At 43.2% G+C, this 17,574-nt stretch overlaps 2 protein-coding genes across 6 annotated transcripts in view; one reads left to right on the top strand and one right to left on the bottom strand.

Moving 5' to 3' along the window:
- The window catches only part of lrch2 (leucine-rich repeats and calponin homology (CH) domain containing 2), a 114,010-nt gene extending 113,364 nt beyond the window's left edge, over window positions 1–646 (bottom strand). For all 5 annotated transcript variants that reach the window (XM_048544187.2, XM_048544193.2, XM_048544190.2 and 2 more), the window contains exon 1: window positions 398–646. In XM_048544187.2, the coding sequence (XP_048400144.2) occupies window positions 398–593 (196 nt within the window). In that variant the 5' untranslated portion in view covers window positions 594–646. The remainder of the gene's footprint in view (window positions 1–397) is intronic.
- An 8,669-nt stretch (window positions 647–9,315) lies between these two features.
- LOC125458664 (UAP56-interacting factor-like) overlaps window positions 9,316–17,574 on the top strand; it is a 44,126-nt gene continuing 35,867 nt past the window's right edge. The window contains exons 1-2 of the mRNA XM_048544100.2: window positions 9,316–9,352; window positions 15,155–15,385. Coding sequence (XP_048400057.2) covers window positions 9,316–9,352; window positions 15,155–15,385 — 268 coding nt within the window. The remainder of the gene's footprint in view (window positions 9,353–15,154; window positions 15,386–17,574) is intronic.

Here is a 17,574-nt window from a genome sequence, read left to right as displayed (position 1 = left end):
AGACCTCCCACCGCTCTCTCCCAACTGTGTCACGCTCCAGTGAGAATGAAGGGAGTCTGCAGCCTGCTTTGCCCCAGGGCTGCTCGGACTCGGCTATTGTTCCCCACCAGCAGGAGGAGGCTCCCACAGCGCCGCTTCACCGCACCGTTATCTTTTAGATTTTTAACGGTAATCGCTCCAGGCGGATGACGCTGCGGCGGTTGTGGGTGTATGTGTGTTGCGTTCAGGAAAAACGTCCTTTTCTAACCGGAGGGAGCGCCGATGCCCACCGTACTGCTGTAGGCCACCCCACCCCATCTTTATTGATGGAGTCGCAGCCGCGGACTGAGGGGGACGGGGATTGGGACAGAGGCAGAAGGAAAGACTGAGTGACAGAGACACACAGACGTCGACCCACCTGCCTGCACCGTATCTGTCAAATCGTAGTTCACAGCCGGGAACTCCTTCAGCTTGCGACCGCTGAGGTTGAGGATTCCGGAGTGCACGGCCTCCTCCAGAACCCTGTCGAGGCTGCGGTTGAGCTGGGTAGGCGGCGCGGTGGTTCTCGAGTGCCAGGGCTGTGAGAGCTGATGCCCGCCCAGACCCGCCGCCATTTCCCTCCCGATTGTGTCCGGGGCCTCTCGCCGAGCCGACAGCGCGCAGGCGCGGCGCTCTGCCACGAGCGTTGGGGTAGGGGGGCGGGAAAAGGGTCCGCCGAGTGGGCGGGGCCAGCGCAGCTAGGGGGCGTGGCCTGTGAGGAAACTCCTCCTCGATCAGGGGACGTGGATGCAGTTTTCTGTGTGGAATGTTGGCCCGGGGGTCTTATCTGTTGTTAATTGTGGCGTAACCTTTCAAGGCTTCACAGGAATACACTACAGCAACAAGGACAAGGCACACGGGAACATGTCCATTATGAAAACTCCCCCTCCATGGTCGTACGCTAATATAATTTGGGAATTTATTTTAGATTCCCTGCAGGGTTGAAACAGGCCCTTCGGCCCAACAAGTCCACACCGCCCCTTGAAGCATCCCACTCAGACCCATCCCCTCCCCCTAAAACCCACACACCCCTGAACACTACGGGTAATTTAGCATGGCCGATCCACCTAGCCTGCACATCTTTGTGGACTGTGGGAGGAAACCCACGCGGACACGGGGAGAACGTGCAAACTCCACACATACAGTTGCCCGAGCCTGGAGTCGAACCCGGGTCCCTGGCGCTGTGAGGCTGCAGTGCTCACCGCTGAACCACCCGTGCCGCCCTAAATATATTCTGAGGGGATTTGATCAGTTGGTTATTGCAATGATGTTTCTTCCTACTGAAGGACGAGAAACGGAGAGTCATAATTTAAAAATAAGGAGTTGTCTGTTTTAGACAAATGGGGATAAAACAATCTCTCTTTGGAATTCCCTTCCAAAAATGCAACATATGTTTAAGGCAGATGTAAATAAATCGCCACCAGTCGTCCCTAAGGTCTATAGCAGCCCTATGGTCCTCTGAGACTATAGCACCTTTACCTTACAGAAACAGGCGATTTGTCCCAGAAAATCTATGTCTTTTCAAAGGGAATCACCACTACTAAAAAGGGCAATGCCTACTCAGAATGTAAGCATTGTTAATTTCATGTAAAAAGGAAAGTTCCAGAGTGAAGTGGGTAAGTTCATAGCTACAATTCTAAGCCATTACAAACTACTGTTCCCTCTGAAGTTTGCTTAATCCCCAGACATTCCCCCATAATAGAACATAGAACATTACAGCTCAGTACAGGCCCTTCAGCCCTCAATGTTGTGCCGACCTGTCATACCGATCTCAAGCCCATCTAACCTACACTATTCCATGTACGTCCATATGCTTATCCAATGACAACTTAAATGTACCTAAAGTTGGCGAATCTACTACCGTTGCAGGCAAAGCGTTCCATTCCCTTACTACTCTCTGAGTAAAGAAACTACCTCTGACATCTGTCCTGTATCTTTCACCCCTCAATTTAAAGCTATGCCCCCTCGTGCTCGCCGTCACCATCCTAGGAAAAAGGCTCTCCCTAGCCACCCTATCTAACCCTCTGATTATTTTATATGTTTCAATTAAGTCACCTCTCAACCTTCTCTTTAATGAAAACAGTCTCAAGTCCCTCAGCCTTTCCTCGTAAGACCTTCCCTCCAGACCGGGCAATATCCTAGTAAATCTCCTCTGCACCCTTTCCAAAGCTTCCACATCCTTCTTATAATGCGGTGACCAGAACTGTACACAACACTCCAAGTGCGGCCGCACCAGAGTTTTGTACAGCTCCAGCATAACCTCTTGGTTCTGGAACATGATCCCTCTATTAATAAATGCTAGAACACTGTATGCCTTCTTAACAGCCCTGTCAACCTGGGTGGCAACTTTCGAGGAACTGTGTACATGGACACCGAGATCTCTGCTCATCTACACTACCAAGAATCTTACCATTAGCCCAGTACTTTGCCTTCTGGTTCCTCCTACCAAAGTGTATCACCTCACACTTGTCTGCATTAAACTCCATTTGCCACCTCTCAGCCCAGCTCTGCAGCTTATCTATGTTTGCAGCTTATCTATCTCCCAACTGAACCAACTTTTTCTGTTTCTACTAGAAAATGTATCGATAGAAATGGGTTAATATGTATGTTTTTTCATTATGTCTAGAATTGGCATGCTCAAGTCTTTTTTCCCATTTTACTTCACATAATTGGGTAAACATAATAAAACTTACTTTACCTGAAAATTTGGCTTTGAGTTGTAATGCATCCACAGTTTACTTACAGATATAATTGTATCTTGAGCATATAATTAACATAAAATTATTTTTCTACCCAAATGCTAGCTAGTTTTCCGAAGTTTTGTACTAAATCCAATGACTGGTTTTAAATTTTCCACCAACTTCCTTCCAAATCTGCATATGAATAATAAAGGCATTTAGTTGTCAGGCTATTGAAATTTGATTATCAGATTTTGTTCTTAACCACAGCTAGCTATTGACAATATCATCGCATTAACTTATGAGGAAAGTGACACATTTACAGGAGTGCCTTCATCAAAAGTGTGTACTATCCACATGATGCACTGCAGAAATTCACCAAAGATCCTTACAGCACCTTCCAAACCCATGACCATTTCCATCTGGAAGAACAAGGGCAACAAATACATGGGAACAAGTATCCCCTCAAAACCACTCACCATCCTGACTTAGAAATAAAGCCCAGTTTCTTCAATCTTGCTGAGTCAAAATCTTGGAATTCCGGATGTGAGTTTGCTCGCTGAGCTGGAAGGTTCGTTTTCAGACGTTTTGTCACCGTTCTAGGTAACATCATCAGTGAGCCTCCGACGAAGCGCTGATGTTATGTCCCGCTTTCTATTTATCTGGTTAGGTTTCCTTGGGTTGGAAACCTAACCAGATTAAATAGAAAGCGGGACATAACACCAGCGCTTCGTCAGAGGCTCACTGATGATGTTACCTAGAACGGTGACGAAACGTCTGAAAACGAACCTTCCAGCTCAGCGAGAAAACTCACATCCAGAACCTCAACCTGAGCTACAAATCTTCTCAAAACTCTCTTGGAATTCCCTTCCTAAGTGCATTGTGGCTCAACCTACAGCATGTGGACCATCGTGGTTTGAGAAAGCCAGCTCATCACCATCTTCTCAAGGGCAACTAGGAATGTTTTCTGATGAAGGGTCTAGGCCCGAAACGTCAGCTTTTCTGCTCCTAAGATGCTGCTTGGCCTGCTGTGTCCATCCAGCCTCACACTTTGTTATCTCGGATTCTCCAGCATCTGCAGTTCTTATTAACAATGAACAATAAATGCTGGTTCAGCCAGCAATACCCATGTCCAATGAGTGAAAAAAAATCAGCAAACCAAGAAAATATGTTGAATTCCAGAAAGTCAAGGACTTCAAGTTAAACTGGGCGAATGGTGTGAATCAGTGATTTTTGATTAATTACTACTTGCTGAAGCTTAGATATTTTTTGGAATCATGGATAAATATGCCACTTTTTAACCATTATCTTTATTCACCTTGAAGATTACATGACTGGGGTACTTGATTGCACACATAAGCCACACAATATCTTGATAAAGTAGACTTAAATGCCCAACAGTTTTTATTTTGTTCATTTTCATTTCGATTCTGAAATCAATTGGAAAAGGATAAATATGGATACTGAGCTAGAGAACAACAGACAAGCATATTCCTGTGCCATAACAGTTCATGATTATGCGATAATATTTTGAGCACAATTGTTATGATGCAGAAGGAGACCCTTCAGCCCATTGCATCTGCACTGCCTCTCTGAAATAGCATTTTGACTTAGTGCCATTCTCCCATGCTGAATAATCCTGAATATTGATTCTATCTAAGCAATCATCTAATGTCTCTTGAATGCCTCAATTTAGCCTGACTCCACCACACTTCCCAGCAGTGCTTTCCAGCCTTACATTGCCCTGCGTTAAAGCTTTCTTCTCACATCATGTTTGCTTCTGTTCTAAATTACCGTGTATCTGTGACTTACCATTCTTAGTCATTTTTATGAAATGGGTCAGCATTTTGCTCCCCATCTACTCTGGCCAACTGAGTCCATTTATATAATTGAACAAACATTTGTAAAATTTGTACTGACAATGCAGTCAATTTTGTTCATATTAAATATGTTCTGGTGTAAGTCAAGAAATAATTACCTTGAATAGTTACCACATTTTTATTTTTCACTATATCAGGGGCTATGTAATTGCAAACAAAATCCATTTAGATATTAAACAGTAATTTGTGCCTTACAAAATATGAAAATCTAATTGACAATGCAAGCACAGTGACAGTTGTTGAAAGCTGAATATGATGTGTATATGGCCAACAATTTACAGATGAAAATTACTCATGATAAGCTTGGCTGGATAAGATTCTCTGTAGGTGGGGGATGGGTCTAACTGAAAAAAAAATGCAATGAAATATTCCCATTTCAATTTGCAGTTCCCTTAATCAAAGGTTTGAAATCTTATACCTGGTAATAAACAGACATTGAGAAGTGAAAGGGGACATGGTACAAATATAGGTGGAAATAGAGCCAGAGGTAGTTTGGTAAATTGCAATGTTTGCCTTTGTCCTCTGAGGATGCTACTGACATTTTGTATAGGTCATGCTGCTTGGCCTGCTGTGTTCATCAAGCTTCACACTTTGTTATTTTGTATAGGTAACATGTGCATTAAATGTATCAAACTTGGACCATGTCTTGTAATGAAATCAAATTGCTAACATCTCCAGGATTAGATTTTGGTTCTGAAGATTTCAATCTTTGTTCCCAAAAAAGACAAAGGTCAACTCTTAAATGTGGTATAAACAAAATGCAGTTTTTTTAAAGCCACAGGTCATGGGGGTTGACTTTTGTGTAGAAACAGCATTTATTCAATTCGTTGCTACACCATTAGTTTCATTTCAAGATACAAGGGTAGCACATGGAAAATCCAAAAGTAAGTGGCTGGAATATGCTAAGACCAAAATTTTTTTTCAGTATTAAGTATATCCATTATATATTCCTTTAAAATCAGCATATTTTGAACTGATAAGTTTCAGTTCCCTCTACTGTAGAGAAGTAGAAACTCAAACTGTCCCACAAAAGGACTTTCACAGTAAGAGGCTTCAGTGTTCTGCAGTTAATACAACTTAAATAGATGAAATTATACTTTGTTCTGCTTTAAAACTCAAGGCATTACTTCCTGGTTCCATTATTCTGCAAACTTAAGCACAACGACAACATTTGAATTTACTTAATACTTTTAAACTATAAATGTATTCAAAAGTGCATCACAAGAGCATTATTAGAAAAAATTTCACCTCTTAGAAAGTATTGGGAGAACTGACCAATGCCTTGGCCAGAAAAGTAGGTTATAAGAATCAATTAAAAGTAGAAGAGAAAATTAGTGAGGTGGAGCAGTTTTGAGAGGGAATTCCAGAGCTCAGTGCCTGTTTTGCATAATATTGGCCTGGAATTTGTGATCTATAGCATAGGAATGGCAGTTGTCATTTGTTACCTAGTACTGAACAATATTTATGTGGCCTTTTAACTTGGGACGTAATTTCAACCAGCAGAGCAAGCAACAGAGAGGCTCTTCAAACAATATTCAGATTAATGAATCTTCACGGAGCAACACTGAGTCTAGATCAGGACCCCACACGAACTGATTTCTGAAGGAACTGCAATTACATCCCTAAGGTCAGAGAAGTTGTTTACTCGTAATTATGACTGACCTTGCTGTTATAAATTAACTTACACTCAAAAAGCATCAGCCCTAACTCTCATCTTTGGTAGATAACTAATGGGCAAGTATCACAAATTACACTGAATTCAAAGCCAGAGATAATATTATAGCACAGCTTGTGGGAGATCAAGATAACTTGGAGCTGTGACTTCCAATTTGTGTGTTGAATTCTATATTAAAGGGTAGGTGATGGCCTAGTGGTATTATCTCTAGACCTGTTATTCTAGTGATCCAGGGTAATGTTCTGGGGACGTGGGTTCAAATCCTGCCATGGCAGATGATGGAATTTGAATTAAGTAAAAAATCTGGAATTAAGAGTCTTATAATGACCATAAAACCATTGTCAATTGTTGGGAAAAACACATCTGGTTCACAAATGTTCTTTAAGGAAGGAAACTGCCATCCTTACCTGGTCTGGCCTACATGTGACTCCCAACCTACGACAATAGTTGACTCTTAACAGGCCTCTTGGCAAGTAGGGATGGCTAATAAATGCTGGCCCAGAAGCAATGCCATCGTCCCATAAATAAATTTAAAAAAAACTTTACTCTCCCGAAGCTTCTGCCCAATTTAGCTGAAAATAATTGGGCATGGTCGGTCACAAAATATTCCCAAACCCAGGCCATTATCATTGACCTTTTTTTTAAGCACTCTAGGTGAATGTCAGCCTTTTTGTTTCTTATGAAATATGCATTTAAGATAGTAGGAATTTATCTATGAATTAAATGGTCTGCCACATTATGGCTCTTCCACTAGTTATACGGTATTCTTGTAGTCCTGAACAAGTCCTGAGTGAAACCCTGAGTGATCCTTACTTGAGAGATAATGGGAACTGCAGATGCTGGAGATTCCAAGATAATAAAATGTGAGGCTGGATGAACACAGCAGGCCAAGCAGCATCTCAGGAGCACAAAAGCTGACGTTTCGGGCCTAGACCCTTCATCAGAGAGGGGGATGGGGGGAGGTCCCCCCATCCCCCTCTCTGATGAAGGGTCTAGGCCCGAAACGTCAGCTTTTGTGCTCCTGAGATGCTGCTTGGCCTGCTGTGTTCATCCAGCCTCACATTTTATGATCCTTACTTGTTTCTGTTTATAAACAATGGAAGTCACTGAACTGAACATATTCATACCAGGAAGCCTCTGTATTTTTAACACAAAGAATAAAATGTACGTTAAGTAAGAGAACCATAAATTATATTATACAAGATAAGCACTGTAATCTTGAAATTTGAATTTTATTTCTTTATTTTTCAACCTTATACGAAGAAGAACTTTAATGTTGAACTTTTACCAAGTTTCTTTATTTTTTAGCTTGTACCTAAGATTTTGTATGTGGGTACCTTTGTGTGCCTAAGATGGTGCTGGGAATGGCAACATTGTATATTTTTCATTGTACACTTGTTTTCTTGTACTTGAATACACCTGACAATAAAGTCTAATTCTCATTCTAATTCTAAAAGTTTGGAACAATTTCAGACATCCAAAAAGGATTCAAGTTCACACTATTCCTTTCAATCCAACAATATCTTTACAAACGTTCAAACTTCAATTAAAGTTTACCGCTATTTCCACTCTAATGCTCCTTGCTCATGCTCAGATTGGTACAGCTACCACTATATTCTTTTTGGCAAATTCTTGTGCAGTCACCAGGTGCCTTTTCTGTCCAATTAGCATCCATCTTGCAGACAAAATGCTTTAGGTTTTGGAGTTGTGTGTGCCAATAGATAGGTAGCAAATGGTACCCCACTATTTAAGAAGGGAGTGAGAGAGAGAAAAAAAATTGGCAACTGCAAATCTATCAGCCTCACATCAGTAATGCCACTTTTTAAAACTGGCAAAAATTAAAACATATCACCTTATGGACAAGTGGACAGAACATGGAGAGAGACTCAATTTAAAACTCATAATCCATCTGTAACTGAAATTAGGACCACAAATCTTGGACAAAGCCATGATACAACAAAGCCACAAAAGTCAGAATGTAAGAAAAAAGCCAAAATAAACTGTTTGTAAGCCCAAGGGGGAAAGAGTAGATAGCTGAAGAGATTTGTAAGCAAAATAAATGATACAACAGAACTTTGCTATTCTAGCATTATAAAATTGAAGAAAATGATCCGGCCTTTAACTAGTCTCTGCTGACACTGGTCCTCAGGCAGATATTATGTAAATCACCCATATGAGGAGAAAGTGCTGCAGAGGATGCTGAAGATGGTGGCTGTTCATGTGATGAAATGGAGGACTCCAGGGGGAAGCAGTCAGATGTGTTTCATTGTGCTATACCGTTCAAATCTCCTGTTAATGCTAGAGCAATTCATTCTCATTTTGAATGCGCTTTGCACCCTTTTCCAAAATTAATTCCCTTGTCTTCTCTAGTGGGACTCAGCAAACCACAGTGAGAAATAGGCCAGTACCACCAGCCCTCTGCCCAGCCTCCATCTCTGAGAAAGACCATTCAACCCTGAGAGTCTCACTAGCAATACACTCACTTAGAGCATTCCACCTCACCGTGTTCTCTTTCTAGATGAGACAGTCTTGGTCAGTAGATCACTGTCATGCCTCTGCAGCTGATCAAGAAGGAATGCTCCATGTCTCAAACTATGAGGATTGCTGGTGACCAGATGCCTGCTCAGCCCCAAGCAGAAGACAATCCAATGATTTGGGCCATTAGTAACCATACTGAAATGCACAGAGAGGCCCAGAAACAGCAGGCAAACTTGTCAGAGGCTGCCAGTAAACTAAATTGAATGATGGAGGAGTTAACCAATATTGTCACTGTTGTGTTGGTCCTAGTATAAGTGTATCTGGAAGTCTTCGTGGACAAATTGTCAAGTGCCATCAAAACCAGGTCAAATATATTCAGTATCTGCTGGGTACATGCAAGGGCCTGCACTCCATCACTCCAACAACTGGTCCTCAACGTCGATGGAAAAGCCAGAGGCGGACAAGGGAGTGTGATCTCACAGTATGTGCCCTTGCTGTGAGGGAGATAGAGTGGTGCCAGTGGACACCCATAAGGAGGAGGAGCTGCACACAGGACCTGCAAAATCTTGCATTCCATCTAGGGAAGATGGACCCAAAGCCTGCACAAGTCCAAGCTGAGGAGGGTAAGCCTTTATCTGGCTAAAGACATTCTCAGCAGTCTTGAGCCGTCTAGCTCCATATGATGCTTGGGATGACCAGCTGAGTCTTCCATACTATCAGGGCCAACAATGGAGCTGCATCCCTCTACCTTTGCTGCTAACGTCAGGACTGCACTTGGAGTAGTGAGAGAGAATTTTATAGGTGTCTATGAGATCCCCCTAATTTATCTAAACTCCAGTGAATTCAGTCCTGACTGACCTATACACTCTTCATAGCCAATCCTGCCAACTCAGGAATCAGACCAGAAAATCTTCATTGCACTTCCTCCATAGCCAGAACATCCTTCCTCAGTAGTGAAACCAAAACTGCATGCAACACTCCTGGTATGGTTTCACCAAAGCCCTGTAAAAATTAATGCAAAGGGATTGTGTTGGGACCTGCTGTGCACAAATTGTCCACACTGACATGCACCCCGTGAGTGAAAGGACAGACTTAGTGACGATTCCATCCATCTCTGCAGGCGATGCTGCATTACATCTTGAAGATTTTCAAGGAAATGCTTTGCCATTCAAGGCTGGGAGATGTACAATGGGAAATTTACACCTCTACTCTGCCTTTTATTCTCTGTGGTCTGTGGAAGGAAGCTGTGCAGATGACTTGCACTGCTGCCCTGCACAATTCTCAAGCATTTCAGAACAATTCAGCGGTCCATACAAATTCTAAAACATTAAAGACCAATCAATGATAGAAAGGTGAAAGGGAAGTGTTTCGGCATTGCTTCCAACCTGCTACCTACCTACCACAAGGGACTGCACTGCACAACATCCGGACATCACGTTGTTTGATTGAACCTTTAAAAGCCATCTGACCTCAAATGTTATATCTGTGTCAGTGACAGCTGCTTCCTTCTGGACTGTGAGGAGGACCCTAAAGTGTAGATACTTTAATGTAAATCAAACAAAGAAAACACACATACATTCAAATGATGACAACAACGTGTATTCAGTGGTGGAAAACTTTGAGAAGTGCCGATACTGCTACATCTAAATTCACTACATATACATCTAAATGTAACACACAAAAAGAAACAGAATAAAAGGATGTCCAAACTCATCTCAACCATCTGGAAGCAGGTTTCAATGAGGTTCTATCTGATGTACTTGACTATGCATAGCTCTATCGTGGTTTCTTGGATATCCCTCCTTGTCAGTGTCCTGATTTTCCTCTTCAAAAATCAGAAGATTTGATCCTCCATCTTCTCTGCAACTAGAGCGTCCCAACTTTGTTGGTTCCAGTAATGAAGGGCACAGTCTGTGGCAACGATGAGATGACTGATGGTAGTTTTACCCAAGGGTCACCATTCCTCAGGCAAGAGGAAGAGTTGAGAAGGAGATGCTTCATTGGTAACTACAGCTGGCGTGGGAATTAAACCCACACTGTTTGATATCACTCTGCATTGCCGAATCGGCCATCCAAGCTAACTGTCTCCTGTGTCTGTATTCTGAATCAGCCTGAGGCTCATGTAAAAGTGGAATCAGCCATGTGTGGAGGCACTAGGCAGACATCCCTGTGGACCCGGACAATGAAGGGAGACAGGAAGCAGTGAGTTCCCCAGTTTGTAAGAGTCATGGCAGCTCACAGGATATCTATTGCAGAGTCAGAATCTGCAAATCGAGAGTCACCTAGAATTTGAACAATGATGGAGTGGAAGATTTTTCTGTTGACAAACTCTTTAGACTGATACAAAAACAGAAATTGCTGGTCAAACTCAGCAGGTCTGGCAGCATCTGTGGGAAGTAAGCAGAGTTAATATTTCAAGTCTGGTGGTACTTCATTAAAACTCGCCAGATTAGAAATGTTAACTCTGCTTTCTTTCCATAGATGCTGAGTTTCACCAGCAATTTCTGTTTTTGTTTCAGATTTCTAGCATCCACAGTTCTGCGGTTTATTTTACCTGTAGATTGGTGATAGGCAGTAATGGATAATGCACTGCAACCAGGGGGAAGTCAGCGATGATGGCAAATCTCACTGCCTGAGTTATATGACTCTCCTTGTCATGGCGGAAGGATATGTAGGGTTGTGATCTGCAGAAAATAACATTAGATCACGTCCCAGATTCATTTATAGGTCGAGGAGAGGGAGACAGCACACAGATCTTCAATTGCTCCTTGTCATGAGCCACTGGTCTAAAAATTCAGGGCAGCCGTGACCTTGACAGTCAGTGGGTTGGGATGGCCACCCAGACCTTCTGAGCACAGTTCCTCCTGAGGAATATCCATGGCAGATAACAGAGTTCAGTGATGATGGGCCAGGGCATCCTTAATTAGCGTCTGCACTGTCTTTCAGACAGTTAAAGAAAAAGACAATGAGGCTTGCATGTATCATTTTGGTAAACGTGCCCACCTCCCTGACTGTTCTTCGCCTGTGACTCCTCCTTTTTCTTCTCCTAGATGTTGCTTGTCTTCCTGGGCTCACTGACAAAGTAGTAATTGTTGTCTGCTTCCACATTGTCTTCAGAGGGGTATCAGTACACAAGGATTCCAGATATGGCAAACTCCGAATGAGATTCAAGAGACAGTAATCTGTGAGCAATGTCACAATTTTAACGTATTATGTTACAGAAGGAACTTTTTAGCCCAACACTGATCACAATGAAGCCTCATGTTATACCGTCACACCATGTGGCATGGAGGCTTCCCAAAGAGGGCATTGCCATGCTTTGATAATTGCTTTGAGGTACATCACTATATCCAATTCTATAAGGCACATCAATGCTTTCAAGCTATATGGGATGTATAATGCTAAAAGTAAGCCACTATGACAGCTCTCCTCACAAAGAAAAGGCACCTTGCCACATCACAGACCATGTCCTAATATATTTACAGTTAAGTGTGTGAATATAACAGCTGCAAAGTGTTGGCTCCGGCGTTAGCTATGGAACATATTTTGAAACTGGAAACTTCAAGTGCTGCTATTAAGTGCCTGGTTCTCATTAAATTCTATAACTAACATGTCAAGGGGGCAATTCGTGCACACAATATAATGCTAGTGACCATAGGTCTTGGACAATGCTGATAAACTTCAAACTGAAGTCAACTGGGTGGCATTAATGAATTAGTGGAGTTATGACAACTGTGATTATTCCTCACAGGGCCTCAACTTGCAATAATTCTATGCCTCAAGAAAGAAAGAGTAACTTACTTCACCTGGATAACAAAGTGTGGGGGTGGATGAACACAGCAGGCCAAGCAGCACCTCAGGAGCACAAAAGCTGACGTTTCGGGTCTGGACCCTTTATCAGAGAGGGGGATGGGGAGAGGGTTCTGAAATAAATAGGGAGAGAGGGGGAGGCGGACCGAAGAAGGATAGAGGAGAAGATAGGTGGAGAGGAGAGTATAGGTGGGGAGGAGATAGGTCAGTCCGGGGAGGACGGACAGGTCAAGGATACGGGATGAGGTTAGTAGGTGTGAAATGGAGCTGCGGCTTGAGGTGGGAGGAGGGGATAGGTGAGAGGAAGAACAGGTTAGGGAGGCAGGGACGAGCTGGGCTGGTTTTGGGATGCAGTGGGGGGAGGGGACGAGCTGGGCTGGTTTTGGGATGCAGTGGGGGAAGGGGAGATTTTGAAGCTTGTGAAGTCCACATTGATACCATTGGGCTGCAGGGTTCCCAAGCGGAACATGAGTTGCTGTTCCTGCAACCTTCGGGTGGCATCATTGTGGCACTGCAGGAGACCCATGATGGACATGTCGTCTAAGGAATGGGAGGGGGTGTTAAAATGGTTCGCGACTGGGAGGTGCAGTTGTTTATTGCGAACCAAGCGGAGGTGTTCTGCAAAGCGGTCCCCAAGCCTCCGCTTGGTTTCCCCAATGTAGAGGAAGCCACAACGGGTACAATGGATACAGTATACCACATTGGCAGATGTGCAGGTGAACCTCTGCTTAATATGGAAAGTCATCTTGAGGTCTGGGATGTGGGTGAGGGAGGAGGTGTGAGGATAAGTGTAGCACTTCCTGCGGTTGCAGGGAAAGGTGCCGGGTGTGGTAGGGTTGGAGGGGAGTTTGGAGCGGACAAGGGAGTCACGGAGAGAGTGTTCTCTCTGGAAGGCAGACAAGGGTGGTGATGCAAAAATGTCTTGGGTGGTTGGGTCAGATTTTAGATGGCGGAAGTGTCGGAGGATGATGCGTTGTATCCGGAGGTTGGTGGGGTGGTATGTGAGGACGAGGAGGATTCTCTTAGGACGGTTATTGCGGGGTCGGGGTGTGAGGGATGTGTTGCGGGAAATGCGGGAGATGCGGTCAAGGGCGTTCTCGACCACTGCAGCGGGAGGGGGAGTGGGGTTGGTGGTGGGAAGTTGCGGCCCTTGAAGAACGTGGACATCTGGGATGTGCAGGAGTGGAATGTCTCATCCTGGGAGCAGATGCGGCAGAAGCAAAAGAATTGGGAATAGGGGATAGAATTTTTGCAGGAGGGTGGGTAGGAGGAGCTGCATTCTAGGTAGCTGTGGGAGTCAGTTGGCTTGAAATGGACATCAGTATCTAGCTGGTTGCCTGAGATGGAGACAGAGAGGTCCAGGAAGGTGAGGGATGTGTTGGAGATGGCCCAGGTGAACAAAATCTCCCCTTCCCTCACTGCATTCCAAAACCAGCCCAGCTCGTCCCCCTCCCCCCACTACATCCCAAAACCAGCCCAGCTCGTCCCTGCCTCCCTAGCCTGTTCTTCCTCTCACCTATCCCCTCCTCCCACCTCAAGTCGCACCTTCATTTCCTACCTACTAACCTCATCCCGCCTCCTTGACTTGTCCGTCCTCCCTGAACTGACCTATCCCCTCCCCACCTCCCCAACTATACTCTCCTCTCCACCTATCTTCTCCTCTATCCACCTTCGGTCCGCCTCACCTTCTCTCCCTATTTATTTCAGAAACCTCTCCCCATCCCCCTCTCTGATGAAGGGTCTAGGCCCAAAATGTCAGCTTTTGTGCTCCTGAGATGCTGCTGGGCCTGCTGTGTTCATCCAGCTTCACACTTTGTTACCTTGGATTCCCCAGCATCTGCCGTTCCCATCATCTCTGATCACAACTTACTTCACCTACTCTGCTTTCAGTGCTAGCTATTTTGTGTAATTATCGTAGAGTTGACTTTCAACCAGACACAACGTTTCAAATTTGTTTCAGTGTGAGTGGCCTGTTAGTAGGTTTCAAATGCAATGAAATATGGTAGATGTTGCACAATGGCGGTATTCTGAAATTGTCATTTTAGACTTGTGGAAAATCAAAAGGAAAGAATTATCGATACAGGATCTGATTTTTTCATTCTCACTGAATTTTCCCACCTTTCTGGCCACTATTGTCACTGCACCAGGATGGGAAAGTTCCACTTCTGACACAGAACTTCAAAAATTCACATTAACTTCTCCAAGCCGCAGTGCCTTCTGCTACATTATATTTAAGTGTGGGATGCATGGCTAGTAAAAACAATAAACATTTTTACGGCATTTAGCTTTTCATATATTAAAACTTGCCAGCAGCTTTGATATCAATTTTACTCCCTGCTGACCAGAAACACGAACCTCTCAACTAAAAAGTCCATTTAATATAATGATAGTTGAAAGTGGTCTGCTAAAGGTCATCCATGAATAGATTCAAGATGCTTTCACAGGTCTTAAATTAAACGTTATGTCAATTCGTCAGTAAGACAATATTTGATCATGTTAAAATTTAGCTTCGGAATACTTTTCCACGTGACTCTTCCCTGTTTAAATTTACAAAAGTGAAGGGACAGATCTGCTGCAGTCCCTGCATATTTGAATCGGACCCTTATTATGAACAGTGTGGGTCACGTTGTCAGCACAAGGACAGCATTCCACACATGCGCTATTCCCAACTGAAGCTGGACAAGTGACAATCTCTGTAAAGTGTCCTCTCCACTTTGTTGACTTCTTTGGATTATTCACAAACAGCCATTTGGTTACAAAAAGAAAAAGAAAAATGACTGAGATCGCGGCTGAACCTGCCCCTACGGAAGTGGAGAAAAGTTCAGAAAAAATTGATATGTCTTTAGGCAAGTATGATCCCTGAGAAAATCTCGTGTGAACTTTCTTCTGAATTCACTGACACGAAAGTACTCGGGGGGATAGTTGAATATTACAAGGGTAACCTGAAATATTGTGTGTTTTGCAACTCACAAGTGATAGTGTGGTACTTTTATTGAGATCCGGGAGGAAGGGGGTTAAAGTGACAGTAGTGTTGGAACATCCAGATCCAATTCGTTGGAGTCAGTACTAAATATGGAGCGATGATATTAAATACTTGTAGGGTCATGTACAGGTCAGATATGCTGCGTGGAAGGTTGGCATTGCCAAGATAAATATGACTAATTATTAGGTGGGAAGAACTGAGCTTTTAGTTCATATCTTACAAACTTCCCTCCCATTTTGTGTGTTTTATTTTTTAAGTATTATCGACGTAGTTAAACTCTTAAAGAAACAGGCGTAAAGTTCAATTTAAACTCAATTTTAACTGGCAAAAAATACCGGGGAAAGGTCGGTTTTGGGTCTCGACCCGAAACGTCAAACTTTCCTGCACCTCTGATATTGCTTGGCCTGCTGTGTTCATCCAGCTTCACACCGTGTTATCTCGGTTTTGAGTGTTTTGTTTTGCACGCGTACATATTAGATGAAGGCGTTTTGTTGAAAAATCACAAAGCAGTAAACTGGCTCAAGAAATAGCTGTCTGCACCTGCGTTTTTTCATTCAAAAATGTTACTTTGCCAGTGAATGAAGCGAATTGTGATTTTGTAATATAAAGTGTTTGAAGGATTTTAGTTTTCTTCATCTTTGATTACCCACATGGCTTGAGGGAGAGATCAGTGTTTGAATTTTGGATGGTCCTTTGAAGAACAAAGTGTTGGGGGGGATAATATTGGAAAGGTAGAGATATTGTCTAATTGAACTGTTCAGAGCGATGTTATTAACGCATATCTGGAGCTGGTGAAACTTAAAGCCAGGCCTGATTGCCCAGAGGTAGGGTTTTCCTGGATATGAGGGCAATAGACTTTGGAAAAATACACACAAGTCTTTGGAATTCTCAGAGATAAGTGAAGGTAGGTTCATTGAACATTATTAAGGCAGTGGTAGACGGATAATTAATAAAAACTGAAAGAGCTGCGGATGCTGTAAATCAGGAACAAAAACAAAGTTGCTGGAAAAGCTGAGCAGGTCTGGCAGCATCTATAAGGAAAAAAAAATCAGAGTTAACGTTTCAAGTCCGATGACCCTTCCTCAGATGTGTAGATGGATAGTTGACTAACAAGGGATTCAGAGAGTTAGGTAAGATCCCAGGAAAGTGATTTCAATTACAGTCAAATCAGCCATTGTGTTTTTGAATAGCTGGGCAGACCTGAGGGGTTGAATGGCCTATTCTGCTCCAAATTCTTGTGACCAGTGGTTGCTATGGGGTTGCAAGTTTAACTAAATAGGCAGCTAATTGGTGAGTGAATTATATCTGGTCTGTCAACCTGTGGTTCAGAGCACAGAACTTGTGTGAGGTGAACAAGCAAAGCTCTACATGAACAAACCAAACTCCTGTTTGGTCTTAAGAAAGTATAATTTCATAGACTTTTATGAAACAATGCATGAACAAGCTGAATCTGAAACAACCTGAACAAGCTATACTAACCTGAAGTTCTTTCACTAACTGAAGTTTCACCTTCACTTTGTCCTAAACTAAGGAATCCACGAGCTCTTTTATAATTTTACTATGAGGGTATCTGTTGGTCAGATCACTGCTTCGTACCTGTTGTTCATTTTCATCTTCTCCAGTCTTTCATCAAGCCCCAATCCCAGCCTCTTTTACTTCTTTTGGATCTGTCCTAACCCTTCTGGATATGTCTTGATTGACTGTGGCCCGTGTTTAAATTTGAGTGACCCCTGATGGCTATCTCAGACCATATGGGTTTGCTACTTCCATAGCCCTTCCAAACCACTTAGTTTTTGGCTTTTCTGCCACTTATTGCTGGCTTTCTCCGGCCTCCAAGTACTGTTCTATCTGGAGACTAAATTTTGGTACTAGCCAAAGCATTCTCCAAGGAAGTGTCTATCCCTGGCGTGGGCTAACTTGACCCATTACAAATTCATTCTTGAAATAAACCCTGACCAATGGCACATCTGTACTCTTTCCCATGAACTTTTTAACCTGTACATTGGAATTGAATTTGCTTCCAGGTAGAAAACCTTTCTTTTCCCCACCAGC

This window comes from Stegostoma tigrinum, chromosome 15 (assembly GCF_030684315.1).
Source record: "Stegostoma tigrinum isolate sSteTig4 chromosome 15, sSteTig4.hap1, whole genome shotgun sequence".
NCBI classification, from domain to species: Eukaryota; Metazoa; Chordata; class Chondrichthyes; order Orectolobiformes; family Stegostomatidae; genus Stegostoma; species Stegostoma tigrinum.
Note: the sequence above shows the minus strand (reverse complement) of the source record. Positions and strands in the feature narration are given on the sequence as shown.